Raw genomic sequence first — 13,139 nt, forward strand, 5'->3', positions numbered from 1 at the left:
TGCCCAATACTTGCTCACAGGTGTGTGCAGGTAGCTTTGTAGTGGCTTGGCAGAAGCTTAGCTCACAGGATGGTTCACTCCTTGCTTTTCCAACCTTCTTTAAAGATGCTCATAAATGCAGCAATCACTTTCTCATAAGAAGATGAAACTCCTATTTCTTGTGTTGATCCTGTGGAAATGTTCTTGTCCACACAGACAAGTTCTACTCGCAGTACTGGTGTCACCATTTACAATACAAAGCCTATTTGCAACTTGTATCCTGCTGTCACCTTTTTCAAAGGTTTGTGTAGAAATGGTCTTTATGTTGATGCTCTGCACAAGGGTAAGTCCCGCATACTTTTCAGTTTTCCTTTTCATCTCTCTCCCTGTTCTGAAAATCCTCAGTCCAGTGGCCACCAGAGGAAAGTCTCTGCTTTTGAGTTATTTGTACTGTATGTATGGTATGGGTTGTTGACTGACAGGAAATTTAGCTAGCCTTTATGTCATATTTCTTCCCCCAAACCCTGTGTAACCAAGATCTCTCTTTCTCATAGGAAAAAGGTATAAACCTAACACACATTGAGTCTCGGCCTTCCCGTCTCAACAAAGATGAATATGAATTCTTCATTAATTTGGAAGGCAAGAATGTGCCAGCACTAGACAAGATCATCAAGTCCTTGAGAAACGATATTGGTGCAACGGTGCACGAGCTATCACGAACAAAGAAGAAGGACACTGGTAAGGATATACTGGCAAGGACAATATTGAGGAGGAATATTTATGTAACATACTTAAATTACTTCTTTTTCTTCTAGCAAATGAGTTACTTTTGGACCTGTATGGCTAAGTTTCCCTCCCACTGCCTATTTTGTCCATATTGTAAGCTTTTTCATATGGAGATTTTCTGTCAATATAAATTGCCATTCTCCATTTTTGGCCATGATTTTGACAAGGTCTCCTGGCAACTGTTGTTATACTATTATATTTTCATCTGTTTGTTTGGCTGACACCAGTTCCAGTCCATTAAAGCCTGCTTTATTGCAGGTTGATACACCAGTCATTCGTTGCTCGTTTGCTGACTCTTTACAAACTGTTTATTAAATGCATCCTTCCTTCAAAGTCCAGCCACCTTCCAGATTCTCCTTACTCAGGTAAGATCTGCTGACAAAGGGCAGCATAACAAAACAAAAAGTGACAGCAAAAGCTCTGACTGTTGCAGTGCCTCCCCCTTAACAAATGTCTCTGGGACCTCACAAATCACCATGGCACAAACCTTGTGGTGTAGTGTAGGTAACAAGAGCCCAGTCCCATGCATCCTCTGGGGACAAGGGGAGGGCTTACCCTCCGGTGTTCCCTGGGGCTGGTACACCCCTTTGAACACCTGGATTTACTTTCCAATTTCAATCTCATGAGCTCCGTCAGCAGGCCTCTGAAGCCCCTTCCTTCTGGAGCCCATGAACCTCTGGGCTTTGAGAGGAGGGGAGGAAAAGTCCCCAGCAGTGGTCAGCTTCCCCTGCTCTCCTTTGCAAAGTTGCACATGAGTCCAACACTGTCCGCATCTCCACTGTTTGTGCTTGGGCACACACTGTTTGTGTTTGTGCTTTTGTGCTCTCACTCCTGCTATAGAAATTCGGGAGGCTCTACCACCCACTTCAGTGGGACCAGGAATAACTCTTCTTTATGGGAAGAAATCCTGGGGAGACCAGTAGTAATCCTGCCTTTGGAGGGAAATAAGATTTTCTGAGTTGTCCACACTCCTAATTTTTGATGGAGTTGAGGCTGCTTGGTACAGAGGTGGCTGCCCAGCACCTGGTCTGAGACATACTTAAATGCCTCTTCATATAACAGATGTGATTTTAATAGGATTTCAGACTTTAAATACTTTAGATCTGGATCTTCCTCTTCCTTCCTAGGAACAACATGAAAGAACATTAATACCTTCATGAGATCAGTGCTGGTAATCCTTTTACCATTTCCTTTGTGTCTTCCCCATGACATTACATTTGAAGATGAAAAAGAAGAAGGCAAACACTCTTTGGAGCCAGTTCTCTCCATTCATGAGATAGAGGGACAAAGGGTTGATTAGCTGATTTATGATCATGTCAAATCAAAGACGTTTTCTCTTTGGGGATTTCTTATTTCCAGGAGAAATCTACAGGGCCTAGCAGGATTTGCCATTATTTTGTTTTTCTATTTACTGTTAAGAAGACATTAAAGTTATATATAAACAGAAGCCAGAGACAGAAAGAGATGTATCTCTAAATATCAGCCAGGAAGGTTTAGTGACTGAAATTCTGACCTCACAGAAGTCAGAACTCCCATGGTCTGCTGTAGGATTAAGTTTCACTGCATGTTACTGTGTTGATCAAAGCATTTTTTGAGTTAGATTATCCTGTCAGTGCTGCAGAAAAGGACTTGATCCCCTTCTGTTTGAGAGGATAACTTGTGTTTGTTTGTTAGTTCCAGTAACTCAGAAATAGCATAAAGTGGGAGCAACTTATTGCCAAGGAAAGAGAGGAAGATTGATATTTCTTCTTGCCCTTTCCCTTTTTCTTTCCTTTCCTTTTTTTTTTTTTTTTTTTTTTTTTTTTTTTTTCTTTCAATTTCAGCTTCTCTCATGAGTAGTAAGGGTCCAGTCAAACTGAAATCCCCAAAGAGCCATATTCGAAAGGTCAAAGAAGCACTGCTTAGGGGATGAACCGTGGGTGGCAAATTCTGGGCCGAGGCAGCTACAAGGGCAGACTGAAATGGGAGCAGACTGAAGTGTAGGAAGAGTGGTAAGATATTGTCCTTTATCTGTGATGGCATTAACAATTAATAGGCCTCATGGTGCCTTTTAGGTCAGCCTGCCTTTCAAATGTCTCCTCCTGCCAAATCTGGTTGTAATCTACAGACATGTTTTTGTGAAATATTATTCCCAAAGCACAGAATGAGACCAATACACCTCCAGGGAGCAAAACCTCAGGCAGATGGTTCATGGGGATATCTTCACTCTGACAGGTTGGCAGGTAAAGCTGGGAACGATTTCTCCTGGAGCCAGTCTGGGGTCCCATGGGACCGATTCTCTCATCACTGCCTAAAGATGCTCTCAGTCCTTCCTTGTTAGGGATTCACTTAGCTCACGCTCATGATTTGAACAAAAACCCTTCTTTTACTCAGTTTCCCACAGGAAGCATACAGTGACATTCTTTGAGTAGCGCTTTGTGGAAAGTCAAAGGAAATTACTGGCCTTTCCCCTTCTGAATAGCTTAGCATTAAACAAATGTGTGTTCTTTTTTGGCCAAAGTGTTAATGAAAATTCCCCCTCCTCGCCCCCCCCCCCCTTTTTAATCTGAACACTCTTTTTTTTTTTTTTTTTTTTGGAGTCTTTACTCTCTCAAAAGCAAAATGTAGTTTTGGTTTCCCTTTTACACACCCGAAGAGTTACAAATAGGAGGCTTGGATTGACAGTGTAATTTTAGCTGTGAGCAGGCCAGCAAAATGCCATAAATCCAAAGGTAATTTCAGAACTCAGGATGAGGTGGTCTAGCAGTCACTGGGCCAAAAGCCTTTTGTAGAGATGGAAAGATTTGTTCTGAAAACACAGTGCATCTCTTCATGGCTCTTTTTGGAAACAAGCTAGATATCTGCAGACCACTTGGAGCCCATGAAAAAAAATAATTAAATATTATTCTGTTGCAGCATTAGGCAAATGCAGACAATTTATTGCATTTCTGAGACAGACTGGAGACTGACGTTCTGTAGGGTCCTTGTTTGCTAAACCCTGAGGCTGGCCAAAGCATTTGGGACTGTTTAAAAAAGGGCTAAACCTGGGCCTTGAACTGCTATAAATTGCATAGACCTGTCTTTGACCCTCCTCACAATGGTCCAAATGGAGGAGCTCTGCAGAAGTCCTCACTGCCCCTGCTTTGCTGCCCCTCATATAAATGGCTTATTAGCATTCTGCTAAGCATTTGACCCCATGGTAATTTGGTCACCACTTGGGTGTCCAGTACAATCCCATAAATGCTGCCGTTTCACTTACAGACAAATCAATATTTATTACTGATCAGCCCACGTTTGCTCCTCGGACCTTCACAGTGGCCCAGTGTTGCAACAGCTTGCTCTGGCAATTCATTAATGGTCATGCAGACAGACAGCGAGTCTGGCGAACGGGGCTGGAGGAGGATGTCGCAAACAAAATATGGGAGAGATTCAGCCAGGGGATAATTTGATTTGATCTTTTCAATAGTTGCTGTGGGGGCTGGGTCAGCCTCCCGGCACACCACAGCTACACAGAGAATGCAGTAGCTCTTTTGCACCCTGGTGCCTGTTGCCAGGGTTGTATGGACTTGGTGGCTGGGCTAGGGCTGTGCTCAGCATCTCTGATTCTTGTTGCCACAAGAGCTGAGAAGGTTCAGGACTTAAGTCCAGCTATGCTGGTGCAAATAGCACAGAGCATCTTCATGATTCTTTTACAGCTTGCACTGTTTCACCCAGAGAAGCTCTCAGAGCTCAGAGCAGCACTCCCTGAGCTATCACCAGTGTCTGGGGCAGCTGGGAGGTGGGCAGAGATCTACTGAAAATAGGTCCAGTACCTATACAGGCTTTGCACCTAAAAGATAAGATACTGTACCTATGTGGAGGAAAAGCAAGCCACCCATCTCCATGCCTGAGACTGACACTGCATCAGCCTGGGCATCAGTCTGTCCCACAGTTTATCACAACCTCTGCACCAAGTGCTTTGGGAAGCTTAAGAATAAAATATGTTTAATGAAATTAATTCATTCTTATACATCTATTCTATGTCTTCTTGAAGCTGGAATGATTAAATCTCTGCTCACCTAGACCTTTTTGACCCAGGGCAGAAAATCCCTACAGATATCGTTGCTGAAATCCATTGCAGGCCTCAGCCTCCACTGGTTTGTCTGCACAGTCTGGAACCTTCAGATCATGATGCTTCCCTGAGAATAGTGGTTCCTCGCTTGAACACTGACAAATGCTTTGTTGTGGGCTCTCAGACAGCTCTTTTTCCAGTGCCCAAAACATTTATCAGGATGCTTCACTGATGATAGTAGGTGTCAGCTTCCCTGACAGTGGTGAGTCTGAAGCACAAAGCAGTGAAGCAATTCCCCTACCTTCATGTAAAGGCCACTGCAAGAGCTGGGAGATGAACCCCGTGCCCGGCTGTGCATACAGAAAATAGGGGCAAGAGGGTTGGGTGGGTTTATCATTCATGAGGTATGTCTCTAGACTCCTCTCTAGGACTCAGACACCCCGTTTTCTAATCGCCCTCACCACTGTTTTAACTCGAGGGGCTGGAGGTGCAGGAAGGTTACTAAGAGCAAGGTGAGAGCATTTCTGGGGAAACTAGAGAGCTAGCAATAAACCCAGCAGTCACTTGAGAAAGATTTTCCTGGGACTGCTGCTGCCATCTAGTGACTTGTGCTGGTCTGTCTGTTAGGGCAAAGCAGAAGGTTGTGCAGCTTGAAAGCACAACCAAAGCACAACCAAAGCCCACTTTTGCTGGGAGGAAGAAGGGGAGGCACAGCGGAAAGGACTACAGAGCCAGAGGAGGCCCCTGCATTGCCCGGCCTGCTGGAAGTGAGTCTTACGGCTCGCAGCAGAAGTGTTGGATAGAGCCAGGCTGGCTGGAGCCAGGCTGGAGGTGGGACAGCAGGTCGGGGTAGCAAGCCATCTGCGTGGGGCTGAGCTGTGGCCACACAAGGAGCTAGCTCCCCGCGCCGCTCCAGCCCCTCGGTGCAGGTGCCTCACAGAAACACAGCACCACAAGTGCCCTCCGTGCTGTGAAGTGCAGCAGAAAGAGCAAGTCTGAATAGTCCAGGAGGCAGAGTTATCCTCTTATCCCCTAGGTGGTCTGTCGGGGTCCGGGATGAGCCCGTCAGTGAGGCACTGCGGGGAGCTTGTGTAGCAGCTGCCGGCAGACTGCTCAGAGGCTCCATCCTCAGAGGGAAGCTTTTCCTGAGGATCAGGTTCACCCGGGACAAAACTCAAAATCAGATGGGGAAGTATGGCTGCGTGGCAGCACTCCCAGCTGAGCAGAGCCACACAGAGCATTGAGCTGTTTTGCTATCTCTGCCTGAGCAAATGACCCCTGTTCATGCAAGAAAATCACTAAATGAACTGCCAACATTTTATTGATAGACTTCTGAGAGACCTTGGGCTTAAAGCAACAGAGCTTTGGGTGATATTAGCCTCATGGTCCATGGAGCTTACTTGTACATGGTGCGGAGAGCACATGGAACATGATTACAGGGCCTGAGCATGGGGTGCAACTTTAAACGGGCCTGTTGTCCCTGTTCCTCAGCAAAAGTATGGCAGAACTGGAAGCAGTACGTAGAAAAGTGATGAGAATACTCAAGAACAGGTTGTGGTTTCTGTGCTAGAAATGCACAGGCAAGGTGTCAGCCAGGATGAAGAATGATAGACAGAGGAGATGCCATGGGGCTATAAAGTCCTAGGTGTCCTGTAGAAGGTAAGGACAAATGAAGTTTGTGTGCAGGAATTAGTTAACATCAAATGAAATAACTAAGTTTTAAATGCAGTAATACAATGCTAGTCTGAGTTATCAGGCTGACATTTATCATTTTATTTCATCATCCTAGCCTAAGTGAGGCCACCAAGTAAGTTTTAGAAAGAGATTTTCAGGGGGTCAAGTAGTCTTGTATCCATCTTTTTGTGGGATTTCTTGCTGTTCCTTTGAAATGGCTGATTCTAGCTACTGTGAAAGCAAGGATAATCTGGAAAAAAATACTGTTTGGGTAAGCCAAGAAACCAGAATAATAAACACAAAATCATAAACATTACAAACCAGCTCTGTGCCAAGGGCTAGACATTCCTGATGCTCTGTATTATTCCAACAGTACAAAACAGCCACAAATTCAAGACAATTTGCAGGGTTTGCTCTTGCCTCCTACTACAAGGAAAGGCCAATGCTGTCAGAAGTTAGACCCCTACATGTTTATGATGAAGAAATGGAAAGACCAAAAGGAGATCCCAAACCAAGTAACAAAGAAGCATACCAGTCTCCACTTCTTTTCTGTTTTGCAGTACCGTGGTTCCCAAGAAGTATCCAGGAGCTGGACAGATTTGCCAATCAGATTCTAAGCTATGGAGCGGAACTGGATGCTGACCATCCTGTAAGAAACAGAGCTTTGTGTTTTTAACATGTTTCTAGTTTGGGGATTTTTTTTTTTTTTTTTTTTTTTTTTCTCATTTATATGTGCTCTTCTTTAAGACAAATATAGCAGACTAAGTCTCAGGCTTTTTGACAAGAAAGGTACCACATTTCTAGGGTCAGAATCAGCCCAATCCCTGCTATGAAGTCGACGAGACCAAAAGTTGCTTTAAAAGTTGCTTATTTAAACAAATACTAGTAGACCTGAATAGTCACAGACATCATCAGAGCAAAAGGCCACCACAGGAACACTTCTGGTTTTCCCACATGGCTCCGATATGGTGACTTCAGACTCATTTTATGAATCACTAGCAACAAAAACTTCAAGAGCAGCGTATCATATCCTGGAGATAGGAAGAGTCCTTTTCCATGGTTGGTCACATACATGATTGAGCTTAGTGCATTGTTATGTGGTTGTTAAATCTGTTGTGATTTCTGTATGGTGAGAAATAACAAAAGGAAAAGTCCCCATTTCAAAAAGTTTGTGGTTTAAATGGTAGTGTCAGATAGTTTTGTTCACTGGCCTAGTTGATAAAAAAAATAAAAATAAAAATACTTCAGTGGTTTTTCAGCTCTTCCAAATACAAGAATACTTGCTGCTTCTACACCTCCTCCAAGCAAGCAACAACTTATTTTCATTTGTCAAAACACACCGAGTTCCACGCAGAGCAACAGAAATTGCTGCTATTAGTTTAATTGAGATAGGATGATTATAAATAAATTACATGCAGCGCAACAAAAATTGCTGCTATTAGTTTAATTGAGATGAGGTGATTAGTCATTCACTACCTATTGCTTAATTCAAGATGTGTTATGTATCATATACAATGATTCATGATATTCAGTGCAGTCATATGAAAGGCAGAATGAAAGGAGATACACTGAGTCAATGGCCCCCTTGTGTGTCATATAGGAATAGACCAAGACTGTATTTGGAAAAAAAAAAAAAAAAGAAGAAAGAAGAAAAAGAAAGAAATATATAGATATTAAAAGGAATGAAGCATCTCTGATTTAGTTCCTGGGATTATTTTGTGAGCAGTTTTGTTCACGTTACCTTAAAAAGAAGTCCAACTGCTGGAGTAAATAGGCAAGACAGCACATAGGGTGCAGGAAGAAAGAAATTAAAAGAGACTGTGTTGGGATTTAACCACAAATACCAGGTTAATCCAGGACAGTGCATTTTTTTTAGGCCATTGGCTACCTTTATTTGCCTAGTACTCTTTGATCTGCACTGTGCTTCAGCTATCTCCTGTACCTGGTTGTGTTTCATGGCCAATCAGTCCTGTTGTGCCAGTCCTGAGGTGCATTCATGTACTGCAGCAGCGCCCACAGAGTTGTTATTTGTCTTGCAGAAATGTCTTCTATCTGGGAAGGACATTTCTCTACTTTAGGTGGTGAAGACACCCCTAGACCTGAGGAACATATAATAAATGGCACATTGGTATAGGAAAATTGTTATTCCAGAAGATTTACAGATTATATTTCTTATCCCTGGTAATACAGGTAATTATCTGCAAAGGTCAAACTGCCAACCACAAGGTCTATTACACATTCTCTATAGTAATTAAGCCCCTCCAAATTATTGATTTTGTAGCACAAATTGGACTTTTTGGCTAGCTAGGTGTTTACCATTCTTCTAACAGTTTGAAAACAAGCACCTTGAAACATTGTTCGTGCTGAAAATATGCCTAAAAGGTCTGCCTGAGCTGATGATTGTGTTTCTAACATGGTTTAGCTTTGCTTCTCTAGACCAGCCAAGCTGTGCTGGCAACTTCAACAAGTTTCATGACAAACCAGAAGGGCATCTTTATCTGAGGGCTGTTAATATGGTGCATTGCTCTTGCGGTAGCACCCTGCCTGTGTTGTAAAGGAGTGTGTTTCCCTTTTTCGTAGCAAGTGGAACTGACAAAACAAAAGGGATTGAGGGTGAGAAGGGCTGGGAGGCTGCAGCTGAACAGCTGCCCCACAGACAGGGAAGGAGCAGTGCCCTTTGCAAGTGAGGTGTAGTGGAGCCAGGCAGGATAGAGTCAGCTTCCCAAACCTCTTCTACACTTCTGTAGCTCCCCAGGCAGCTTGCTGCTCCCTTGGGCCAGACATGCCCGAGTGTGCTCAGCAAGAGGAGAAAGCCTGTTCACCACCTGCACTTACACAGGGACTGACTGTCACTGTTTCTTTTTAGGGGTTCAAAGATCCTGTGTACCGGGCCCGGAGGAAGGAGTTCGCAGATATTGCCTACAACTACAGACAGTGAGTGCTCACTGTGTGGGCAGAAAGCTAGCCTATATCTCCTGCCCTCTCCTGGGGCTCTCGTCCTGCTGGCAGTCCCTGTTTTTCCACAAGCATCCTCCTGCTGCTGGCTTTTCTCTGGCACGTGTTTAAATCTTCCTGTTCATGTATTTATCCCCAAATAGCAGTAAAACAAAAGTAAATTGTTGCAGGCACACGTTCAGATGAGAACATCGCCTCCCCTCTTTCCCCACAACACTCCTCTTCCCCAGCTTTGTTGTCTAATTGAGCAGCAGACTCAGTTGCTACTACAAAGACCTGAGCATTGAATAAAGCTGCTTCTGGTATCTTCCCCATTAAACCAGGACTGGGGGAGGAGTGCCTATCATTTACATTAAAGCAGGAGCTGCATACACTATTAAAATAATGAATAACTTATGGTTCTGATGCTAATCCAGTGCCTGATACTCTACTTTTATCATGTCTGACCCAGCTGCAATCAGCAATTTGGGCTCTCATTTCCCAAGAAAAATAAATGAATAGAGATGATAAATTCATTTAGAACAGGCTTGCTTGATTGCTTTCAGTGATCAAATCTGGAGGAGATAAAATTCTGCTCCCAGAGCCACTCGCACATTTACATCAGTAATACTGGGCCTGATTCTTGCTGAGACTGGTAAAAATTGTGATTGCAAAGGATAAGGTAACATATGTTGTACATTTAGGGATCCACTTCGCACAGGACTGTGATGAAAAGATAGTCTCTGAGCCAAAAAGCTCATAATGCTCATAAAATGAGACAAAATTGGTCTGATTGATGTAAAGTGAAAAAAGTCAGGTGAAAAAGTCAGAAGCCCATTTTGTGGCTGGAAAAATTGGATAAGGCTTTGTGGCCAAATATGAATGGATCTAGTTTGCACTTATATGTACCCCATAGAAGATTTACCTGTCCTGCTTAACAGATAGCAAATTCTGGTCTCTAGTTTGTAGGCTTTCATTAAATCCTAGAGAAATAAAACAAAAATAATACCCACATCTTCCAACCCCCAGCTCCCACCCCCCCCACCCCTCCAGTATTCAACCTGAAACCAGCAAACCAGCTTAGGAAGATGAAAGCCTTATATTCCAAGATATAACTACTTAATATTTACTCTGTTATGCAGATCCTCAGACACATTGAAGGCTACACAGGCTTGGACCTCTGTGAAGTTCTTGGACTTTTCAATAAGGTCTTTCAGTAACAGAGTAATGAACAGAGTGTGAAAGCCCACATTTGGGCTTCTGGGTCTTGTGGAAAGAAAGTACATGTATTTAGTGACTTTGGATGCTGATTCAGGGAGAACCAAATGGGTAATGTTCTTGCCCTGGGTGCTACACATTGCAGATGACTTACAGGGTCTGCAGCAGGAGAGCAGAGGCCAAGAGAGTGTCTCTTGCATGGGAGGGACAGGGGCACAGAGAACTGGGCAGGAAAAGAGGGACAACCAGAACTACGAGGCATTGTGAGAATTATCTGAAAAAGCAAAATGCTTAGCTTGTGAAGTCAGCTACAAAGGTGAGGTAGGTCTGTGGTCAGTTTTTTCATACTCCTCCTTATCAATTTAATCTTATTCTGTGCCTCCTTCCCCCCCCCGCCCCCCCCCATCCCTTTTGCACTTCTTTTGTCCTCCTGTTTGTGTCTCTGCCTTCTTTGCTCCTTTCTGCCTTTGCTATTTTTCTCGGTACATTTACCTGTCATTTTTGTTGAATGCCTCATTTCCCTGAGTTGTTTCTTCTTTGCCTTTGGTTGTTTCTTTCTTTGCCTTTAGCTTGCCTCTTCCGTCCACCTTCCTTAGCTTCTGGCCCTGTTCATTCTTGCAATTTTTTAATTGAAATTTGAAAAGTTTTTAAGCCAATAATTCTCCCCTGTAGCCCTGGAAGATGGCTGAGGATTACTTAGGAGTGTTATAGGAACAAAAATCCCCAAGCAATCCTTGTAATTCAACGTGATGTTTAAAGCTCCACAAATCAAAGAAGGGCTGATACAGGGATGCAGAAAATTATGGTACTCCAGAGGAGCTGCCCTGAGGCTCAAGGGGAAAATGAGGGGGTGGGAGATGGTAGGGTGTCATCGATAGTTTAACAATGGGTCTCTGGGGCTTGGAAAGCTCCGGCATTATTCCAGCAGTGATGTTAACCCTATTAAGTTACTTAAAACCCTTTGATTTTTCAAAGCTGTTGGATTCACCTATGGCCCTATCATTATTGCTAAGAAATTGACTATTCACAGGAGGCCAAAACACATAGCTTGGGATTGTCTAATTCATGTTAGCTTCAATAGCTTCAACATGAGCTAAGTACATGGTGGCCTGAGGGTGGGATTTGACACAAAATTACTCATTACAATTAAAAAAAAAAGAAAAAAAGAAAAAAAAAAAAGTCAAATTGGCTGAAGTCTGCATCTGTTGTAGCATAAAGTACAGCTCAGAATTTCTCAGACTGCCATGGAACAGACTTTTCTGGAGCTGGTGGTTTCCCTGTTGTAACAAAGACAATTAATATAGTGTGCATTAGAGCAAGAAATACAACAGCTGTTCCATGGTTAGAAATAGAAAGAAATTGAAACCATCAGCCAGAGAATATTTTTAGAAGAATGTCTTGATAAGACAAATAAGCACTAATTTATTTGTATCACAGTAATGCAAGGGGTTGGCTAAAGGCCAGTATCTCACCTGAGGTCAGTAGAGTTCTTCTCAGTCAATGCCTAGGGGCAAGTAAGACTCCTTTTGCACCTCCATGTCAGAGTAAAGGCATCTCCCTTCCTGCACCAGCAGCTCCTGACCAGCCCATGTAGAGCTCCAGAGTATGATGCTGGTGGCATAGGGCACTTTCTCTGTCACTCCTATGGAGAATATCTATATTTGTTTTCAGTGGCCAACCTATTCCTCGAGTCACCTACACAGAAGAAGAAAAGAAAACATGGGGAACTGTCTTCAGGGAGTTGAAGAGTCTCTATCCAACTCATGCTTGTTATGAACATAACCATGTGTTCCCATTGCTAGAGAAGTACTGTGGCTACCGGGAGGATAACATTCCCCAGCTTGAAGATATTTCAAAATTCTTGCAGAGTAAGTTTGAAGCATATGAAAAAAAAAATAACATATATATATATACATAAACATGCCTCTTCTGTCAGTTGGGGTGGTGTTTTCACAGGTGGACAAGCACTATCTGCTCAATTGTAGGCTTCCTGCGAGCACTGAGGCACATTCTTTAGCCTGTGCCTAAGTCCCTCTTGAAAACTTTCAGAAGTACATTGGTATGGATGTCAGGTACTATGATGATGGTACACATGGGTAGAAAATTCCCTGCTCTTTCACAGCTAAACTCTATTTAACATAGTGAGGGCAAAGAGTTTTCTCTTTTAATTCAGGGAATTATCAACTTTCTTCTACTGTGAGGAGTTCAGATAAGGATAAATCAAGTACACTGGGTGCTTTTAACATGCCATCTTTCTGTCTCTTCAGCCTGCACTGGATTTCGCCTGCGTCCTGTTGCAGGCTTGCTCTCCTCTCGGGATTTCTTGGCTGGGTTGGCATTCCGAGTATTTCATTCTACACAGTATATTCGCCATGCGTCCAAACCTATGTACACACCAGAGCCGTAAGTACTTTGGCACAGAAAGTACATAAAGTCATAGCAGACTAGCAATAAGATCAGGCCAACCGATAATAACCATGTGGGACTCCAGAGCACTCCTGGGAACAGTTAATGGAAA

General features: G+C 43.3%; 1 protein-coding gene across 1 annotated transcript in view; it reads left to right on the forward strand.

Annotated features, from left to right (window-relative positions):
• Positions 1-13,139, forward strand: part of PAH (phenylalanine hydroxylase) — a 38,171-nt gene that overhangs the window by 13,804 nt on the left and 11,228 nt on the right. The window contains exons 3-7 of the mRNA XM_035341757.1: positions 534-717; positions 7,030-7,118; positions 9,336-9,403; positions 12,293-12,489; positions 12,889-13,024. Of these exons, the coding sequence (XP_035197648.1) occupies positions 534-717; positions 7,030-7,118; positions 9,336-9,403; positions 12,293-12,489; positions 12,889-13,024 (674 nt within the window). The remainder of the gene's footprint in view (positions 1-533; positions 718-7,029; positions 7,119-9,335; positions 9,404-12,292; positions 12,490-12,888; positions 13,025-13,139) is intronic.

This window comes from Oxyura jamaicensis, chromosome 1, assembly GCF_011077185.1.
Source record: "Oxyura jamaicensis isolate SHBP4307 breed ruddy duck chromosome 1, BPBGC_Ojam_1.0, whole genome shotgun sequence".
In the NCBI taxonomy this organism is placed as follows: domain Eukaryota; kingdom Metazoa; phylum Chordata; class Aves; order Anseriformes; family Anatidae; genus Oxyura; species Oxyura jamaicensis.